Below are 22,316 nucleotides of genomic sequence, written 5' to 3'. Positions count from 1 at the left end.
CCAGAATCCAAATTCATAAAGACACTGGCAAGATCCTCACTGCACCTCCTCTAAAAACAGAGGAAGCTGGCCCTTCAAGGACATTTGGACATTGACCAGCCACCGGCTAAAGTGCCAAAACCGAGACAAAAATCTCCACCTCCTCAGTTCTCACCTCACCAGTCTTCTCCTCATTCTCCTCAACTAACTGTCTATCCACCTATTATTCCCACTGCACAGTCTCCAGTACACTCTGCAGGATGAAGTCGACCCATGGGACCTTTATGGTGATCCCATTTCTGACAATAGTCCAGAGTGCTATCTGTCAAAGCCATCACCCCCAGAGGATAGCACCTCATATACTCAGGTTCTACCTAGCGCAGCGTCATACCATAACGTAGCCGTGCACACACAACCTCTTGAGGATGATTTTTTATTTAATACATTGTCCTCAACTCACGCCACCTACCAGAGTCTACCCATGCTTTCTGGCATGTTAAAACACGCACATCAAATCTTTCAGGAACCAGTTAAGGCAAGAGCAATCACTCCTGGGGTAGAAAAGAAATATAAGCCGCCTCCTTCTGACCCAGCTTTTATTACCGAACAGCTACCCCCAGATTCCGTAATGGTCAGAGCAGCAAGGAAAAGGGCTAACTCCCAGTCGTCTGGTGACGCACCGCCACCAGATAAAGAAAGCAAACAATTTGATGCTGCTGGTAAGAGTAGCATCACAAGCGGCTAATCAATTGCGTATAGCCAATTCCCAAGCGCTAATGGCTAGATACGACGGGTCCCACTGGGACGAGATGAGACATTATCCAGCATCTCCCCAAGGATCAACAGAAAAGAGCCCAGCAAATAGTCGAGGAGGGGCAGGCCATTACCAATAATCAAATCAGGTCAGCGTTAGACTCCACAGACACAACCGTAAGAACTATTAATACAGCTGTCACCATTAGACGACACGCATGGCTTCGGTCGTCAGCCTTTAAACCTGAAATCCAGCAATACAGCCATTGAGAAAATGAAAAAGGACGCCGACACTGCTAAAGCTATGGGGGCGCTTTACTCAACACAATACAGAGGCTCATTTCAAAAGCCTCAATATAGGGGAGGTTTTAGAGCCCAAACATCTGAGGCATCTACAGCACAATCCAAACCCTCTTACCAGCCACAATACCAAAGAGGGGGGTTTCGGGGAACCTACAGAGGACAATTTCCCAGAACTAGGGGAAAATATCAGCCTTCAAAGCAAACTACACACACCAAGCAGTGACTTGCTCTACATCTTCCCTCATCACACTTCCCCTGTGGGAGGAAGACTGCAAAAGTTCAACACATACTGGTTACCCATCACAACAGACAATTGGGTCTTATCCATTATCCAACATGGTTACTGCATAGAGTTCACACAAATTTCTCCAGCTATACCTCCAAAACCACACAAACTCTCCTCCCAACACATTTCAATGTTGCAAGCAGAGGTACAATCATTATTACTCAAACAAGCCATAGAGCTACTACCACATCATCAAAAAGGAACAGGGGTTTACTCCCTATATTTCCTCATTCCCAAAAAAGACGGAACGTTGAGACCAATACTAGATCTCAGAACTCTCAATCTTTACATCCTATCAGAACACTTTCACATGATAACACCACAGGATGTTGTCCCACTGTTACAACAACAAGATTTTATGGCAACACTGGATCTAAAAGTTGCGTATTTTCACATACCCACCCATCCAGCGCACAGAAAATATCTCAGGTTTTTAATACAAGGAAAACATTACCAGTTCAAAGTGTTACCTTTCGGGATAACAACAGCTCCCAGGGTATTTACAAAATGGCTTGTCGTAGTCGCAGCCTACATAAGAAGACAACATATCCATGTCTTTCCATATCTCGAGGACTGGCTAATAAAAGCCGACAGTCAAACACAGTGCCAATACCATACACGTTATGTAATAAAGACCCTACAAACACTAGGGTTCTCAATAAACTACCAAAAATCTCACAACCAGCGGAGGTTCAACAGTATTTAGGAGCCACATTAAACACCCAAGCAGCACTTGCAAGCCCAAGTCCACAAAGGGTACAATAATTCCACAACATATTACCACGAATCCAGCCATACCAACAGTACACAGTAAAATTTGTCATGAAACTGTTGGGCATGATGACATCATGCATCGCCATTGTCCCCAATGCAAGACTAAACATGCGGCCCTTACAACAGTGCCTTGCAAAACAATGGTCACAGGCACATGGTCAACTTCAAGATCTAGTGTTGATAGACCGCCAAACACACATCTCGCTTCAGTGGTGGAATTCCACAAATTTAAACAAAGGGCGGCCATTTCAGGATCCTGGGCCTCAAGCCATACTTACAACAGATGCCTCAATGATTGGATGGAGAGCACACCTGAACAATCACAACATTCAGGGACAATGGGACAACAAACAACTTCACATAAATCACTTAGAATTTCTAGCTGTATTCCCAGCACTAAAAGCCTTTCAACCTCTTCTCGTTCACAAACACATTCTCATCAAAACAGACAATATGACTAAAATGTACTACCTGAACAAACCGGGAGGAACCCACTCATCACAACTTTGTCTTCTAGCACAAAGAATTTGGCATTGGGCAATTCACAACAACATTCACCCTGTAGCACAGTACATTCCAGGGATTCACAATCAATTAGCAGACGGTCTCAGTCAGGATCATCAGCAAACACAAGAGTGGGAAATTCACCCCCAGGTACTTCACAAGTACTTTCGCCAATGGGTAACACCAGACATAGATCTATTCGCCACCAGCCAGAACGCAAAATGCCAAAACTTTGCATCCAGGTTCCCACACCCTCTATCCAAGTGTTTTCAAGTCATGGGATCGAGAGACTCCTCCTCTTCGGCTCCATTGCGCATGGCCATCGACTCCATCTTAGATTGTTTTCTTTCCGCCATCGGTTCGGACGTGTTTCTTTTCGCTCTGATCGTTCCAGTCAGAAAAGTTCTACAATTCGCTAATTCTCATTGGTGTTGTTTCGATCGCGTACCATCTTCTATTGACACTTCAGTACCATCGGGTCAAACATCTTTACTCCCCCTTCACGGCGCCCGAGCCCCACTCAGTCCTAGTCGGGCCGACCGCGTGGAAGCCTCATGGACCGGACCCCATTCCGCTTTTGTCCTCGGTGCCACGCAAAATTTCCCTACACAGACCAACATCTTGTCTGTAATCTGTCTCTCCCCAGACCATCGGGAAGAAAATTGTGAGACCTGCAGATCCTTCCGTTCGAAGAAAACTCTCCAAGACAGAAGAGCACGAAGACTCAAGATGGCATAGAAGAGCACCGTCGAGGAAGAGGAGATCGTGCACACGGTAGTCTCCGTCCGAGGGTCCGACTCCAAGCTGGAGTCCGAGGAGGACAATCCGGTCACGGCAGGACAGCACATGAGTACGCCTGCCCCTGTCCCAGTCAAGCCCAAACATAAGGCCTTGGGAACGCCACTGCCGGAAGGCCATGGCTCGACACGTAAAAAGACCTTCAGTGACCAACCAACAACTTCGGCACCGAAAAAGGCCACGCCACCGAAGCCTTCGGACTCGAGCCGAAGCTCTGTCTCTGAAACTATTAGACATCGATCCTTTGAGTCGAAACCTCAAAAATTGCTGTCGGAGCTGAGGCAAACATCCACTCCTAGCCTTTCCATCCCGAAAAAAACAGCTTCGGAGGCGAAAAAGGCCAGTTTATACAGAGGAACATGGACTTTCGCAAGTACTTAAAGAAAGCCATAGAAGTTTGGAGGAACACTCACAAATGGAGGATATAGATGAAAGACAAGCCAGAATTCATATTCACAAGGACACTGGAAAAATTATAACTGCACCTCCTCTGAAGCCTAAGAGGAAGCTGGCCTTTCATGAACAGTTAGACACTGCTCAGCCACAGGCTAAAGTGCCAAAGACTAAACAAAAATCTCCACCTCCTCAATTATCTCCTCCTCCGTCTCCTCCTCATTCTCCTCACTTGCTTGTCTCTACGCCTACTACTCCCCCACCTGTACAATCTCCTGTACATTCATTTGATTCACAGCAAGACGATGTGGATCCATGGGATCTGTACGATCCAAATCCCAGTCCCAATAACAACCCAGACTGCTATCCCTCCAAACTATCACAACCGGAGGATAGCACCGGATATACTCAGGTTTTAGCTAGGGCGGCATCCTACCACAATGTCGCCATGCACACTGAGCCCTTAGAGGATGATTTTCCTTTTAACACACTATCCTCTATACACACTACCTATCAGTCCCTCCCATGCTTCCAGGCATGTTAAAGCATGCACACCAAATATTCCAAGAGCCAGTCAAGGCTAGGATAAATACTCCCAGAGTGGAGAAAAAGTATAAGCCACCTCCCTCTGATCCAGCCTTTATTACACTACAACTGCCTCCTGACTCTGTAGTCGTAAGCGCGGCCAGAAAAAGAGAGAACTCCCAGTCATCTGGGGATGCACCCCCACCAGGCAAGGAGAGCAGAAAATGTGATGCTGCAACGCAAGCAGCCAACCAATGGAGGATAGCCAACTCCCAAGCACTATTGGCTAGATATGATAGGGCCCACTGGGATGAGATGAAGGATATCATGCAACATCTCCCCAAAGACCAACAAAAAAGGGCACAACAAATAGTCGAGGAAGGGCAGGCTATTACAAATAACCAAATCAGGTCAGCCCTAGATTCTGCAGACACAGCAGCTAGATCAAATAATACTGCTGTTACTATACAGACATGCATGGCTTAGGTCTTCAGGGTTTAAGCCTGAAATTCAACAGGCAGTCCTTAATATGCCGTTTAATCAAAAAATGCTTTTTGGCCCCGAGGTAAACACGGCTATTGAGAAAATGAAAAAAGATTCGGACACCGCTAAAGCCATGGGTGCTTTGTATACAACGCACTACAGGGGGTCCTTTTGGAAACCTCAATACAGAGGTGGATTTAGAACTCAAACACCTGAGGCATCCACCTCGCAATCAAAGTCAACCTACCAACCTCAATACCAATGAGGTGTGTTTAAAGGCAATTACAGAGGCCAATAGCCCAGAGGCAGGGGAAAATCACAGTCAAGCCTCACAGCAGCCAAAGCAGTGACTTTTTCCATCTCTTCCCAACTCACACCTCACCTGTGGGGGGAAGACTGCAAAGGTTCCACAACAATTGGCTACCCATTACAACAGACAACTGGGTATTATCTATTATCCGCAATGGCTATTGCATAGAATTGGCACAAATTCCCCCAAATATTCCACCAAAACCACACAATCTCTCCAGCCAACATATCTCAATGTTGCAAAAAGTAAAATCTCTATTACTCAATCAAGCGATAGAGATTGCGCCACAAGATCAAATAGGAACAGGAGTTTACTCACTGTATTTCCTCATCCCCAAAAAAGACGGAACCTTAAGACCAATATTAGATCTCAGAACCCTCAATCTTTACATCCTACAGCAGCAAAATTTCATGGCAACATTAGACCTCAAAGATGCATATTTTCACATACCCATCCATCCAGCGCACAGAAAATACCTCAGGCTTGTAATTCACGGAAAACATTACCAGTTCAAAGTGTTACCCTTCTGGATAACAACAGCTCCCAGAGTATTCACAAAATGCCTGGCAGTAGTAACTGCCTACCTAAGAAGACAACACATTAATGTCTTCCCATATCTTGACAATTGGCTAATAAAATCCAACAGTCATACACAGTGTCAAAACCATACACATTATGTAATACAAACCCTACACACCCTAGGGTTCCCCATAAACTACCAGAAATCGCACCTACAACCTCCGCAAATTCAACAGTATTTAGGAGCCACTCCAAATACACAAACAGCACTTGCAAGCCCAAGTCCACAAAGAATACAAGCATTTCACAATATATTGGCACAAATACAGCCAGGCCAGCGGCACACTGTCAAATTTATCATGAAACTGTTAGGCATCATGGCATCATGTATCGCCATTGTCCCACATGCAAGACTAAACATGCGGCCTTTACAACAGTGCCTTGCACAGCAATGGTCATAGACACAGGGTCAACTTCAGGATCTAATGTTGATAGACTGCCAAACACGCATATCACTTCAGTGGTGGAATTCCACAAACCTAAACAAAGGGCGGCCTTTTCAAGGACCTGTGCCTCAGACCATACTTACAACAGATGCATCAATGATTGGATGGGGGGCACACCTCAACAATCACAACATTCAAGGACAATGGAACGCCAAGCACAAACATTTTTATATAGATCACCTAAAATTGCTAGCCGTATTCCTAGTACTCAAAGCTTCTCAGCCTCTTTTCACTCACAAGAACATCCTTATCAAAACAGACAACATGACAACAATGTATTAGTGAAACAAACAAGGAGGGACCCATTCATCCCAACTGTCCCTCCTAGCCCAAAAGATTTGGCAGTGGGCAATCCACAACAACATTCACCTAGTAGCACAATACATTCCAGGGATACACAACCAACTGGCAGATGTTCTCAGCCTGAGATCATCAACAAACACACGAGTGGGAAATTCATCCCAAAGTGCTTCAAACATACTTTCACCACTGGGGAACACCAGACATAGACCTATTTGCCACCAGCGAAAACGCAAAATGCCATAACTTCGCATCCAGGTACCCACATCCTCTATCCAAAGGCAATGCTCTGTGGATGAATTGATCAGGGATATTTGCTTACGCTTTTCCCTCTCTCCCACTCATTCCATTTCTAGTCAACAAACTGCATCAAAACAAACTCAAATTCATACGTATAGCACCAACGTGGACACGTCGACCCTGGTACACAACACTATTAGATCTGTCATTTGTACCACATATCAAACTCCCAAACACACCAGATCTGTTAACACGAAACAAACAACTGATCAGGCATCCAGATCCCAAAATACTCAATCTAGCGATTTGGCTCCTGAAGTCAGAGTTTGGATATCTACAACTACCAACTGAGTGTATGGAAGTAATTAAACAAGCAAGAAAACCCACTACCAGGCAGTGTTATGCAAACAAATGGAAAAGATTTGTGTATTACTGTCAATCTAAACAAATTACCCCTCTTTCAGCATCAATACAAGACATTGTAAGTTATTTCCTTCATTTACAAAAGGCAAATTTAGCCTTTTCGTCCATTAAAATACATCTCACTGCAATCTCTGCGTGCTTCCAAAATATACAACACAGCTCTTTATTTAGAGTCCCTTTTATCAAAGCCTTCATGGACGGATTCAAACGCAGCATTCCACCTAGAACGCCTCCAGTGCCTTTGTGGAATCTAAGCATAGTGCTCACACGACTTATGGGTCCACCATTTGAACTTATGCACTCATGTCCGATTCAATACCCAACATGGAAAGTTGCCTTCCTAGTTGCAATTACTTTATTAAGAAGAGTTAGTGAAATCAAGCTTTCACAATTCAAGAACCGTTCATACAAGTACACAAACATAAAGTTGTACTTCGAACTAACCCTAAATTTCTCCCAAAAGTTATATCACTGTTTCATATCAATCAAACAATGGAACTACCAGTCTTCTTCCCACAGCCAGACTCTGTAGCAGAAAGAGCCCTGCATACATTAGACATTAAAAGAGCCTTAATGTATTACATAGATAGAACAAAATCATTTAGGAAAACGAAAGTTATTTGTGGCGTTCCAAAAACCACATACTAGTAACCCTATTTCAAAACAAGTGTTAGCTAGATGGATAGTAAAAATGAATCCAAACATGTTACCTAAAAGCTAAAAGGCAGCTATTAGTTACACCTAAACACATTCCACATGGAAAAAAGGGGCTACAATGGCTTTCTTGGGTAACATACCAATGGCCGAAATTTGTAAAGCAGCCACTTGGTCAACACCACATACATTTACCAAGCATTACTGTGTAGATGTGTTAGCAACACAGCAGGCCACAGTAGGACAGACTTTACTCAGAACACTATTTCAAATAACTTCAACTCCTACAGGCTGACCACCGCTTATGGGAGGTAAAACTGCTTTGTAATCTATGCATAGCATGTGTATCTGTAGCTACACATACCATCGACCGGAAAATGTCACTTACCCAGTGTACATCTGTTCGTGGCATGTTCCGCTGCAGATTCACATGCACCCTCCCACCTCCCCGGGAGCCTGTAGCCGTTTAAGTTCAACATTCACTTGTACATATGTGTGTGTGTATATGTGTGTATATGTGTGTATATGTATGTATATATATATATATATATATATATATATATATATATTCCATTTGCATGGACATTTCTTTTCTTTATACTCTATCACTCCTACCTTACCTTCTGCGGGAAAATAATTTAACATGGAGTCGATGCCCATGCGCAGTGGAGCCGAAGAGGAGGAGTTACTCGATCCCGTGACTCGAAAACACTTCTTCGAAGAAAAACAACTTGTAAAACTCCGAGCCCAACACTAGATGGCAGAATATGCATAGCATGTGAATCTGCAGCGGAACATGCCACAAACAGATGTACACTGGGTAAGTGACATTTTCCACACACACACACATATATATATATATATATATATATATATATATATACATATATATACATATATATATATATACATATACAAAAAACAAACGAGAACTCTGTGAAGTTCCCAATTTTAGGTGGAGAGCAGCTCTAGTAAGGAGCACCCTGCAACACCAGCTACACTCTAGATTGATCCTATGCTTAAAAACTTTGCTAGATAAACAGACATTTGAGGTGAGCAAATCTAGAGTGTCGCTGGTGTTGCAGGGTGCTCCTTACTAGAGCTGCTCTCCACCTAAAATTGGGAACTTCCCAGAGTTCTCCTTTGTTTTTTGCATAATTTATGCATCACTCTAACCCTGAAAGAGCCTTGTTTTGAGAATATATATATATATGTATAAACATTCTCTCACAATGCTGTGGTTGTCACTATTCTGACTACCTGAATATATTATGATAGAACACTGACCACCCCAAATCATGAGGCAGATTTACCAACAGCAATGTTAGGGAAAAACATTATCAATATAAAAGACCTCCACAGCAACAAGTGCCCACTGGCACAAAAGAAAAATACTAACAGCTATAAATCTCCCAAACACATATGAATTTTCATTCAAAGTGAAGCTTTAAATTAAAATGTTTTGGACTTTCATTTTTTTTTTTCCAAACATCATCATGCCACTCTCTCAAATTACACAATTTGCAATCAAATATACCCCTTTCATTTTAAATAAAAAACAATCAAAGAACATATTGTGTTTTTCACACATGGTGTGACTGTTAGAGTAGGGCTTGTAAAATCACAAACCTCCATGCGACTTTGTAAATAGAGAGAGGAGACAGGTTAATATATTTCAAGTCCTTCAGGTTGTCCCAGTGTGCAGTCGGGAGCTACTTCCAGGGTACTGGCAAGCTGCTAGTAGCTCAGGAGCTTACCTGGTGGAGACCCCTGCTCTAAAGGGTAGCTGGTTAAGTCAGCATAACCTTGTACGCTTTGCACACTGTGCCAGTTGCTTCTTTAAGATGTTTAAGTTTAATACTTACTTCCTATTGATTTTAGATTTGGAGGCAGAGGAATTAAAGTGTGTGCTGCTCACTAAAGATTGTTACTTTTTAACTGCTTTTCCTATGCAGCCTCCCTGTCTGCCTGCCTCCAAACACATTCACATCTTGCCTGTGTCCCTCTGCTGTCTCAACATATCACATTGTACTGTGGGTAGTAATGGCATGGAAAATGCAGTGTTTAACTTGTTATTAGAAACATGGTAGCATGCGACCATTATTTGTTATGCATGCAACAGTTGATCTGTAGAAGATGCCCAGTAGGCTGGCAATGTATATCACACTCACAAGCAAATGGTCCATAGTATACTGTAGCATTTCCTTAGCTCTTTCCAACCTGTTGCTGAGGCCCCAGAGCAGTTTCCAGCTGGCCAGATAGGGTTCCAACATGTAGTGCATGGATGGGAGAAAGTTGATGATTGCATTGTGATATGTTAGTGATGAGTTTTGGTGTTGTTCATGATGTCCAGACAGTGTGTTCCAGACTTGACTCTATAGTATGATAGAGCATCTACTGCAAGGAATCCCTATTGGGGAACATGTCCAGGTTACTTTTGCATGCTGCATATTCTAGCCAGTCAAAGTTTTAGTCGCAGGGTCATTTGGCTCTTGGCTCTTGGCAATGGGAACAGCCAACTCCTCTATAGCATTGTGAATTTGAAATTGTGGCAGAAAAGGCCTTCTCATGATGGTAGCAACCTTCTGGGATATTTTTAGTCATAATTTGTGTGCTGTAAATGGCCACCATCAGTTCAGGAACTTACTGAACACTTATTTGACTAATTCTCCTAGTGTACTTAGTTGTGTATAACATTTTAAAAAGTAGCGCAAAACGGCCCTTATGGTGCTGAACCATTATGTAAACAGGACATAATAAAACAATATAACATTTTTTGTATTTCATTAGGGGCGAAGGTTTGCCTTTGTTGAAGTTGAGCATATCTGTACGTTTGCCTTCATTTATCACCTTCACAAAAAGTATTTAGTTTAATTACTCTTCATAACAATATTCCTAATGTTGTGAACTATTAACACATTTTGTGTTTTCCCTCTCTTTTGTGCTCCAATTGGATTTTCAGCAACACTCTTTAAAGGTAAAATGATTCCAAACTACATTATTGATAGCAGTAAGTATATATTATTTAAACATCCATTGGACCTCTGCTAAATTTTATTTATTTAAAAAAGCTTTCCACTTACCCATTTCAGCTGCTATGTATTTTTATAGGCCTTTGTCACTTTGAATTTGTATACCTTTTACAAAGATATGAGACTTTACAGTGTGGTTCTCGAGGCCATGTTTGCTTGTGCTGTATAGCTGCTTGGCGTGGAATTTCCTCAGTGCTGAATTGTAATCCTCAAATGTGAAAAAAGGTTTGTGTCTTGGATCATACATCTTTTGTAAGATTGTTGTTTTGTCTTTTTCTTCTTATGAAATGTAACATGTTTTTTCTAAGTTAGATAACAAGCAAACCTTAGACAATTTTGAAATGTTTAAAGTGTTTCCAAACATGGAGTTTTCCATTGTTGTTGCCCTCTTTCCTTTGTAGTGTGGTTCTCCTATTCTTGTGTGGTTCTGTCAATGTGCCTTTCAGTGAACCAGCCAGGAATTTTGTTGAAAGTACTGCTCTCAGAGCCAGCCACAATGAGAATCCTGTATAAAATAATCTAAATTCATTTTCTGACTGCTTTCCGTATTTGGTGTTAATTTTTGCTATTGGTTGCAAATAAGATTTTAATATAGGCATAGGGCTACTGTGTATTCTGTAAGAGGTCATTGGTACCATATGCACAAAAGACAATCTAGATAACACTGAGCATATTAACCGATATTTCATGAGGCAACTTGCTTTCTTGCATTTAGAATGTTCAGCTATTTATTAGATTTTAAAAAAAACGACTGCTAATTAATTATTGAGTAGAAACTAAACAGCGGGCAATCAGTGATTAGGCTTCAAGTGGATATATATGAATTATATTTCACAGGTCCTTGTGAAATATTGCGTTTATATGCCATTGACGTCTTTGCAGTCAAGGTGTGTGTTATATTTACACATTAGAGAGCTATGTTCATAGCAGGTGTGGCTGTAGTCCTGTAGATTCACATTCTCTGCATACTCCTGCCTTCCAAAGTTGTTCCTGGACATTTGCAACTTCTTTTTTTATCAAAAAAGTTTAAATATCAAGACCTTTTGTGAGCCCTCCTTTACTCCAGATTACACCAGCATACGGGCTTCATGTCAGGTTATTTTCTTCCACGATTGGGCTTGGACATTTGGGAAAGCTGCTGCAAAGTCAAAGCATAATATTCATCAGGTTATTTTTCATGTTCTGCTGCTTCCTCTTCCAGCCCTGCAACAAAAACAGCAATTCTGCATCGAAGGCTTCCATACGTACCAGTGGGATTTTGGACTGTGTTGAGGCTGAACAGACTTTGACGCATCGCGGCCTTCTTCTGTCTCAGTAGAGGTTTTCCTTGAGAATGCACATAGGATTGCATTATGGAATGCACTCCACTCCATTTTTGCCCTACCTGCAACATAAAATACCCCTGGACTGAACAACAGGAGATCTGCAACTTCTGCCTCTCCCTGGAGCACTCCGAGACATCCTGCAAACCCTGCCTTGCTTTATATTGCAAAAACTGTATAAGGAAAATAGTCCCTCATCAACACAAATATATGCAATAATATGGGAGACCCATAATACCCACATAAATAGTCCAATCAAGTTATTTCAAAAACATTGTTCATTTTTAATATTGTGTAAAATACACAAGAAAGTAACAGTGGGGAAACAAGTCCAGTTAATAAAAACTCAGACATAATTGTGACAATTATCAATTTATTGCATAAGTCATAGTTTACTGTTGACACCGCATAGCCCTTGTATTTAATAATCAAATGTTAAAGGGTCAGGATGTCAAAGTCAACGACGTTTTGATCCTCCAAGTAATATCAGGATGATTATGCGGTCAAAAGGATAGGCAGGCCTGAGAAGACTAATGTATAGAAACAAATTCGGAACAAAAGAAGAGAACAGGAAGGAAAAAGGAGAGCGGGGTATAAAAGATTTTTTTAAAAAATGCTAAACCACCACACTAATGGATGTGCAAACCAATATGCACTAAATTGAGTGCCATGCCTTGCTATGTGGCCAAAAATCATGTCTAAAAAGTAATCACTGTAAAGTGAAGGAAAAATACCCTTGTACAATTCCTTAGGGGTAATCAAATATGGTATTGATGGCTTCCAAAAGCTGAAAAAATAGAAAATATAGTGCAATTAAGACCAAAATACTGCTAAAGGAAATAAACAAAAAACAAATTAAACCATCATGGGTCCCTAAAAGGGGAAGTAAAAGGTCATCCAAATGATGAGAAGGGTAGTTAAGGGCTGCAGGTGTCTGCAACAATGTGGCAGTAAATACGGCCTCATAAAGGTGGAAAGCCTAGTTGGAAAAAGCACCCATGGACCTCAGAAGAAAGAGAATGCAGTTACAGAGGGCATATGCATAAACTGCAAGGTGCGGCAGAAGAATGTGTATACTCACTGATAAAAATGTGTATACTCACGGATTCATGACAGATGGATGATCCTGGAGGGTGAGTAGCCGAGTGTTCAACATTGGAACGCTGCCTTCACTCTTGATAAATAAAAGGGAATGCAGAAAAAGGGAAAGATAAATGAAAGGCAGGCCCATAGGAAACCCAGCGGCAGCCATATTGGAAAGGAGCCGGTAATAAAAAGTAAGGGAAATTATATTAATTTTATGTGAGAAAATTAAGGGGAAGTCCCCTGCCTCTCACTGCCCAACCCCCCTGTCCCCCCACCCCACCACCCTCCCCACAAAAAATGTTTTTACTCCAAAGGCAGGGCACCCCTACACAGGTTAATATTGAATCAAAAAATAAGAAGCACTAATCAAAAATGGCGTCCGTGCATTGGATGAGCAACCAGCAGCGGCCATATTAGAAAGATGCCAGTAATCAAAATTGTAGTAATAAGTATAAAGGAACCAAATGTGACCAAAAAAATAAAATTGACACTATAAAAATAAATTGCAATAGTAATTTCACACAATTCAACTTAAAGGTCCCATACTCATTGAGCATGGAGGAATTATGACCACTAAGGTTTGAGAGGCATTAAAGAGGAAGGTGCTAATGCACCCTATCTGAAAATAGAAATGGGGGGGGGGGGGGGGAGGAGGCAAAACAAGGGAAAGAAAGAAGGACCCCAAGACGTATTTGCAGTTGTTTACAATTATATTAGTTTAGACCTAAATGCAAAATGAACATGTAATAATTTAATAGCCGTTATCAATTACACCATAAAAAAAGAAATTGCAATATAAATTTCACAAAATTCAACTTAAAGTTCCCATACTAATTGATAGCGAAGGAACAATGACCACTAAGATTTGAGGACTATGTGTGAACAGGGGAAGAGCAGATTTCCGATAAATATAAAATAAAATAAGACAGCACAAAAATAATCAAACAAAACAAGGGCAGAATGACAAGGAAATGCACAATCTGGCAACAGTGGTAAAATAATGAAACAAAGGCAAACGGGGGCAACATGTTGGGAAATTGCTAAGTCCTTTGATCATACCAACCAAGGGGCCACAACATAAAGAAGTGATTTCATAATAATGAAGTCCAATCCTCCGTCCTGTTTGGGCCCGTAGGTAATCTGTTAGTCTGTAGAATCCATTTCAGGCTTTTGTTGAGAATGTTAGAAATATCTCCGCCCCTTGTAGGTGGTTTTATTACACTGATAATTTGCCAACGCAGGTCATTTTCATTGTGTCCAAATTCTGCAAAATGTTCTACTGTTGGAGCACTGGTGATACTGCACCACAGGCAGCTTTGATGTTGTAAAATCCATTTGTGGACCTTTTATGTTGTTTGCCCTAGATATAGTCGATAAGACTGCTGGTATTCTAGTTTGAAAATTGTTGTAAAGTGAATTTAACATAATTTTAGGCAAATTCCTTCGCATCAAAAGCCAAGTCTCAAACTCTGCAATTTCCACATTTAAAATGGCCTGTCAAGGGGACAGATCCCCAATGGTCAAGAAGAGTTCTCTTAAGCTTATTAAAAGGGATGGTAGCTCATTCTAAATGATTCTTAAGACTCTTACTTTTGTGACACAATGCAATCATAGAGTTCAATGAATATGAAGAGTTCAGCAAGACTGAGGAATACACTAGTAGAGAGAGTGCTAAAGTATAATGCTCTACAACTCCCCCTGCCCCACCCTTCCAAAGCAGCAAACAATTTTGTTTATCTTTTTATATACCATCAGGCAAGGTATCATTCTCATACACAGAAAGGCCCTCACCATGAGCCTCAGTAGAGTTCCCCCAGCCAGGTGAATTAGTAAAGCTGGGTGGATATCTTGAGCACGCAGGCATTCCTGGGAGATCACCCTGGGGCTTTCTGGAGTCCTGCTCCAGATTTTTAGGCGAGCCATTTTTAGGGATGAGTTTTGGGCAACTATTTGTCAGAAGAACGGGTGCTATGGCCTCCAACCCCTCAAAGCCCAACTCTTACTCGCCGCCAAGGTTAGGCACCCTTAAAACAGCACCCCCATCTGCTGTACCAGAGCGACCACACTGTGGAGCAGATTTTAATATTGCAGGAAGGATTTGGGCAGCTGGAACTCCCTCACTCTTATCAGTAAATTATGAGGGAAGTGGGTCCGAGAGAGGACTAACAACTTGACCCTTTCCCGTATCCTTTGGCATTCCTTCTCCCTCTTTATTGCTTGTTAATAGAAGACTTGTGATAGAAGGATAAGACTTCAGATAGGACAGATGGGAGTTCCTGAATTAGAATCTCCAATCAAACTCTCAGTCTGAAGTTTCCTCAATGTCATTTTTAGCTCAGGTGCAAGAAAAGGAGGGATGGGTTGGACAGCTATTGCCGTAATCACCTGTACATCCACTGGGGCTTCTTGACACTTTGTCTTGTCAGTTCAAAAAACTCCTTTAGCAGCTTTAACTCCTATAACTCCTCTGGCAACTTCAAGTTCCGGTCATTAGAGTCCCAGGTGTCACACCAGGAAGGTGAGGCAGAGGGCAGGGCCAAAATGCAGATATGGGTATAATGGTATAAGGAACGAGGGGGGGGGGGGGGCCTTACCCGGCCCGCAAGCCGCACCCAGACCTAGCCAGGCAGCTTCCACAAGCACAGGGCTCAACCACAATATGGTAATATCTAAACCACTGCCCCTCTATTCCTCTACCTCCAAACCCTGTTCAGTCACTCCTTATGCTGCCCAGCAGCTCTAACTGCAACACTGCCTTACCAGGGTTAAGATGAACCAGGTGATGATGTCGGCGTTATTGTTACCGGGGTCCTCTTGGAGTCCTCTCAGCCTTCTTAAGACACTAGGTTTTGTTATAAACTAGATGAGGATCAATGATGAGGGGGGGGCTAAATGAAAAACCTCCGAACCCTTTGCTCTTCCTGTCCTCAATGCTGGTGCCTGTGCCTGTGTGCCGGGACTGGGGCCCAGATGCCGCCGGGGACCTCCAGAGCACCTGAAGCCACCAACCGCCGCCTTTACCGCCTCTGCGCCACTTGTGTAGCGATAGAGACCTCCCAACATATACGAGAGCCTTATTTATCAGAAATATGCCCCTTCCCCCATTCATAAATAATTCTCAATTCTTAGTGGTCATTGTTCCTCCTCCACTCTCAGTGGGTATGGGACCTGTAAGTTGAATTGTGTGAAATTACTATTACAAATTTTGCTTATGGTGGATTGATAACTGCTATTACATTATTACATATTCATTTTGCATTTAGGTCAGTACATTTGTAATTGTATACAACTGTAATTACCTTTGGGGTCTTTCTTTCCCCTTGCCTTTCCTCGTTTTTCCCTCCACCTTTCTATTTTCAGATAGGGTGCATTAGGACCTTCCTGTTTATTGCCTCTCAAACCTTAGTGGTCATTGTTCCTCCACTCTCAATGAGTATGGAACCTTTAAGTTGAATTGTATGAAATTACTATTGCAATTTATTTTCATGGTGCAAATTTCCTTTTTATTTTTTGGTCACATTAGGCTCCTTTGTACTAGTTATTATAATTTTAATTACTGGCCTCCTTCTAATATGGCTGCTGCCAGTTGCTCATCTGATGCACAGATGCTATTTCTGATTAGTGCCTCTTATTTTTTGACCCAATATTAAACTGTGTATGAGTGTGCTGCCTTTATACTTTAAACGTTTCTTTTGGGGGTGGTGTGGGTGTGAACTTCCCTTCGTTTTTTTCACATCCCTTCCTTTTTATTATTACCAGCTCCTTTCCAATATGGCCATAGACTGGTTTCCTCCTTGCCTGCCTTTTATTTGTCCTTCTCTTTTTTTTTTGTATTCCCTTTTACTTAACAAGAGTGATGCCGGTTCTCCCATGTTAAACGCTTGGCTACTCACCCTCCACATTGTCCGTCTCCCACGAATCCCGCATGGCACTCAATACAATGTGTATTTGCTTGCACATAGTGGCCATTAGCGTGATGGTTAGCATGGTTCCTTCCCCTTTTTTGAGCATAGCTAGCATTGGAAGTTATATTTATCACTTATGCTTTTAATTGATTTGGATCATTTGTCCCCTTCTCCCTTCCTGTTCTCGTTCCCATCCACCTTTTCCTTTGTTCCGAAATGTATTTCTACACATTAGTGTTCTCTGGCCTGTCTATCTTTTTTTTTCTGATGATGATCTGGATATTACTTGGGGGATCGAAAGATCATCACCTTTGACACCATGGCGCTTTACCATTTGATATTAAATAGAATGGCTATGTTGTGTCTACTCTAAACTGTGACTTGTGCAATGAATTGATAATTGTCACAGATATGCCTGATTTTTTTTTATTAACTGGATTTGTTTCCTCACTGTTACTTTCTTTTCCATTTTACTCAATAGTAAAAAAGAAAAATCTTTATCAAATAAGTTGATTGGATTATTTATATGGGTGTTATGGTTCTCCAATATTATTGCATATATTTGTGTCGATAAGGTACTTGTACCCCTGGTCCCTAGTTATCTATGGATTTTTCTTTGTTGTTTATAATATTCTACTTCAAAAAGACACACAGGCACTGAAGAGAGACAAGGTGGGCACTGCACAAGACGCAGTTCCAGCAGTTATCAGGATTGCCTGATATTTTAGGGGTGGAAGAGATCCCTGGCACCAAGGAGGAAAATGCTGGCCTTTCCTGAATTTTGTAAGGCAAGACACAAATAGCCTAAACTTGCATGTCCTAAACTCCTAAGGCTAGTTTGACATTGATACAAGCCCCACCCAACTGCACCGAACCTTAACCTGCTTTGTCGCTCGCTCTGTGCATATGCACCAAAAAACCTCACTCTGCATCTGCCAGCAGACACTCTGATTCCGAGGTCAGACACCTCAGAGGGGGTCGTTCTTTGAAAAACTGGCATATATCCTGGACGAAAAACAAAAGATACTCTTTATTCACCAGGACACTGGTAAAATTCTGGCCAGACCGCTGACTCCAGGGCTTATCCTCATTCCTACTAAATCTTACCTTCAAGGAAGAACCTCCGTCCCCTCCTCTTAAACCATCGGACCCCAGAGGGGTTATACATGCAGCTAGCCTACACACTTTCCACTAATCCCGCCACATCTTTTTCACTGCCATCTTCTTTGCCTCCACACTCCCCTCCACCTGACACACGATACCGACTCCGACCCAGGTAGCCCTTATTACACATAAGACCCCCTATGAGGAGCCATGAGGCCTCAAGAGGTAGATGATCCCCGGGAGGATTATGTAGTGGACACATAGGATGACTTTGATTTTGAGCCATATCCACAATAGTGACCACACCTTGCAGGATCATAGTGTTGACCACCTAGGTGTATATGACACATTAAACTATACTTACCTATATATATTCGTCACTGTCAATATTCTGAATACCTGAACATATTATGATAGAACACCGACCACCCCAAAGTATAAGACAGAGTTGCCAACAGTAATGTTGAGAATAACGTTATCAATATAAAAAGCATCCACATGACTAATGAAATAATAGCCACATCAACAAGTGTGCACTTGCACTCAAAGAAATACTAACAGCTATAAATCTCCCAAACACACATGAATTATCATTCAAAGAACAGCTTTAAATTAAAATATGTTTTGGACTTTCATTTTTTTTTTTTCAAACCTCAGCATTACAAATTACACATTTAAAAAAAATCAAATATACCCTTTTCATTTTAAATAAAAACACTCCAAGAACATCTTGTGTTTTTCACACACACCATGTGACTGATAGAGTGGGGCTTGCTAAATCACAAATCTCCATGTGACTTTGTAAATAGAGAGAGGATACACTTGATTAACTTTAAAGTCCTGCCGGTCGTCGCAGTGTGGAGATGTATTCTGCTGCCTTCTTCGATGTGGCTAGACCTTCTGAATTACATACTGTGCTGCAGCTCAGGAAGCTACTTCCAGGGTACTTGTGCCCTGTATGTATGTGTATATGTTTCTGTTTATATAAGATTTTAATTTTGGAGGGGACCCTCAAGCCCCTTTTTAGTGTGTGTGTGTGTGTGTGTAAAACTTTATTTTAGGAACTGCCCAACTTTTAATTTTTACATCTAACCTCTTTACCTCTTCCTTCTTCTGAACCCTAAAATTACCCTAGTCTCCCTTTGCTTCTACCCACCCCTAAAGCTTAAAATCACCATTACCCTCACCCACACCTAACCCTTTTTTTCCCTTAAATAACTTTTTTTTTTAAAGTATGTTCTTTTTTTATTTTATTTTTTAAATATGTACCTGTGTGGTGAATTACTGCTTGGTCAACATAAAAACCTATGTTGTAAAGGCTGTTTCCCCACCACGTGATACTGCTGCGTATCATGCACTAACACTGCAGTATGCCGAACACCATATTGTCAAGCCCTGTACTGTGGAGGATGAGGACGACTTTCATGTGGAAATGTTGTCCAAGACAGAATGGTGCCTTGCTATCTTCCCAAGCTAAAGAGATTGTTGAAGTACACCAATGGCACGTTTAAGGAACAAGCTAAGGCCAGGGTGGTGACTTGCTGGATAGAAAAGAAACATAAGGCTGCCCCCAGAAGGACCAAGTTAAATTTGTGGACCCAGATTTCCTTGTTGTGCATACCCCTGAAAGAGGTTTATTTCATAGGCCACAGGGAGATACTCTTCATCTCAATTACGAGTCCCAAAAGATTGATGTGGCAGGAAAGCAGATAGCACTTGGGGCAGTCACACATTTGGGAATTGTAAACTTGGTGGGCCTCCTCACAAGGCACTATCCTTACTACTGTGGGCAGATGGAGCAGCTCATAAACCACCTACCTGAGGCGCACCTCAAGAGAGCTGGTCGCTGAAGGCAAAAATGTTAGCAGTGCTAATCTTTGGTATGCCCTGGATGTGGCAGACAGAGCAGCTAGAGGGATCCAAACTATCATCTTATTAGAACATTACTAATATGATGGCTAGGAGAACAAAGTGCAGGCCGATATTCCCCTATATGAAGTTACAAAGCATTGCATAATCTTCTCATTGTAGACGGGTGCTTCTAAAAGGACGGACTGGCCACCAAGCACCCCATGAACAGGAAATTCCAAAATAAACAACAGAAACCCTTGAACACCAGAAAACGTAGTTCAAGTCTTTCTCGAAGTTGATATTTGTTTTAATACAGCACCTCCTAGGAGTGCAAGGTTATGGTTCTGCTTAACAGGACACATAAACAGGTCCATGAATGGGGGCTTCTGACGCTGGCGGACTCTACCAATAGACCCGTTCAAACCCGAAAATGAAAAATGCCAAAGCTTCACTGTTGGGTATTTAAAGTCCTAGGATACTGTAGTATGGATGAACTGGTCAGGAATATTTGCCTGTGCTTTTCCACCTCTTTCCTACATCCTGTATGTGGGAAGGAAAATGAGGCAAGTGTCCATGACCCTTATACTAGTAGCGCCAACCAGGAGCAAGACAGACTTGGTTCAAAGTGTTGCTTGAAATGTCACTCAGTCACCGCGAGAAGCACCTTATCAGACCAGACCTTCTCACCCAGCATCAAGGTCAACTTAGACAACCAGATCCCAAATAGCTCAATCTTGCTGTCTAACTTATGTGTTATTAGACCTTGGCTACCTGAACCTCCCAGAGGAATGCATGGCTGTGCTCCAGGAGGTAAGAAACCCACTAATTATGCCTGTTCAACAGCTAAGTTTCATTCAGAACTGAATTTCTTATCAATTAGATCCGAACTGGCATCTCTTGTACCACCCTGACCTTCTCCGACGCCTATGATTCCTACGCCATCCGCGCCCAGTGGCAGCACCATCTCCATTGTGATCCCTGACACAGAGCCGGGTGGGCATCATACAACGCTGACTCCAACGTAGGTAGGACCCCTGCTTCCATGATCAGATCCTGAGCCCTTTTTTTCTGGGTTGGGCCTCGAGATGAATGGGAGGGATCGCTGGACCCTTTAGAATACCAGCCCCATGAAGCTAAAAACTGGTGTGAAAGCCTGGGAAAGGCCAATGAACTGGATACTTCTCCAGATACTGGAATGGTTTCTCCGCCTACCATGGCAGGGGAGGAGGGAGTGTCTTTTATGCTATAGTGGTGAAAAGAGCAGCTGAGATCCTGGAACTTCAACTCTCTTCAGTGGCTGTCAAGACTAATCTCTTGACAGAGGTGCTACAACTGGGAGCTTCCACCTCAAAACCCCTGCTCCTGTTTAATGATGCCCTTACTGATGTCCTTCTGGGTACCTGATCCAAACCCTGCACAGGGGCTCCTGTGAACAGTACGATTTCCCACTGCCATTGTCCCGTACCGGAAGACCCAAGTTTCTTTACACAACACCCCACCCATGAGAGCATTGTGGTCCCCGGATAGGGAATCCAAAAGGTTAGACTCGCTTGGGAAGATGTTTTCTTCCACCAGCCTTGCATTGCGGACAGTGAACACTGTATGCCTTTTGGGCCATTATTCCCACATACTGTGGGACACAATTGCGCATGTGCTGCCACAGGTCCCGGAGGAGGCCCAGACTGTACTTTCAGGCTATTGTGATGGGAGAGTGGCAGTGAAGTTCACATTCCGTTGTGGACTGGAAACAACCGACTCATTGGGCAGATCATCAACTGTGGCACTGGGGCAGCACGCCTGGCTGAGGGCGTCTGGCTTTTCAGGGGATGTCCAAGCTTCGTTGATGTACATGCCCTTTGATGGCACTCATCTCTTATAAAACATGTCAGGCTCGGTGATCGAGTGTTTCAAGGATTCTCCGGCTACACCTCACAGCAGCCCCCATCTGCTTTTCGTGACTACGGAAGGGGTCACCCACCTCGTCCATTCCTGTCCAACCATGGTGGCATGCTTGCCGCCCAGTCTCTGCATGGCTGAGATTGTCGCATCCACCTACCTTGTGGTTCAGGTGTCCAGAGGTCAGGATAGCCCAGCTAGTCTTTCCTTTCCCCTGAACTGCAGCAACCTTTCCCCCACCATGGGCCAGTTGGCGGCAGGATTCACCATCACCTGCTTCACTGACAATCCATCACATCAGACAGGTGGGTTTTGCAGGTAGCCTGAAGGGGCTACTCCCTCCCCTGTGAGACTATACCTCCATCTATGC

At 42.6% G+C, this 22,316-nt stretch overlaps 1 protein-coding gene across 2 annotated transcripts in view; it reads left to right on the top strand.

Moving 5' to 3' along the window:
* The window catches only part of EDEM3 (ER degradation enhancing alpha-mannosidase like protein 3), a 367,252-nt gene that overhangs the window by 332,893 nt on the left and 12,043 nt on the right, over nucleotides 1-22,316 (top strand). Inside the window, exon 20 of one of the 2 annotated variants that reach the window (XM_069231637.1) lies at nucleotides 10,713-10,760. The exons of the other annotated variant lie outside the window; for it this stretch is intronic. Coding sequence (XP_069087738.1) covers nucleotides 10,713-10,760 — 48 coding nt within the window. The remainder of the gene's footprint in view (nucleotides 1-10,712; nucleotides 10,761-22,316) is intronic. 2 annotated transcript variants of the gene reach the window in all.

The sequence above is a fragment of the Pleurodeles waltl genome, chromosome 4_2 (assembly GCF_031143425.1).
Source record: "Pleurodeles waltl isolate 20211129_DDA chromosome 4_2, aPleWal1.hap1.20221129, whole genome shotgun sequence".
NCBI lineage: Eukaryota > Metazoa > Chordata > Amphibia > Caudata > Salamandridae > Pleurodeles > Pleurodeles waltl.
Note: the sequence above shows the minus strand (reverse complement) of the source record. Positions and strands in the feature narration are given on the sequence as shown.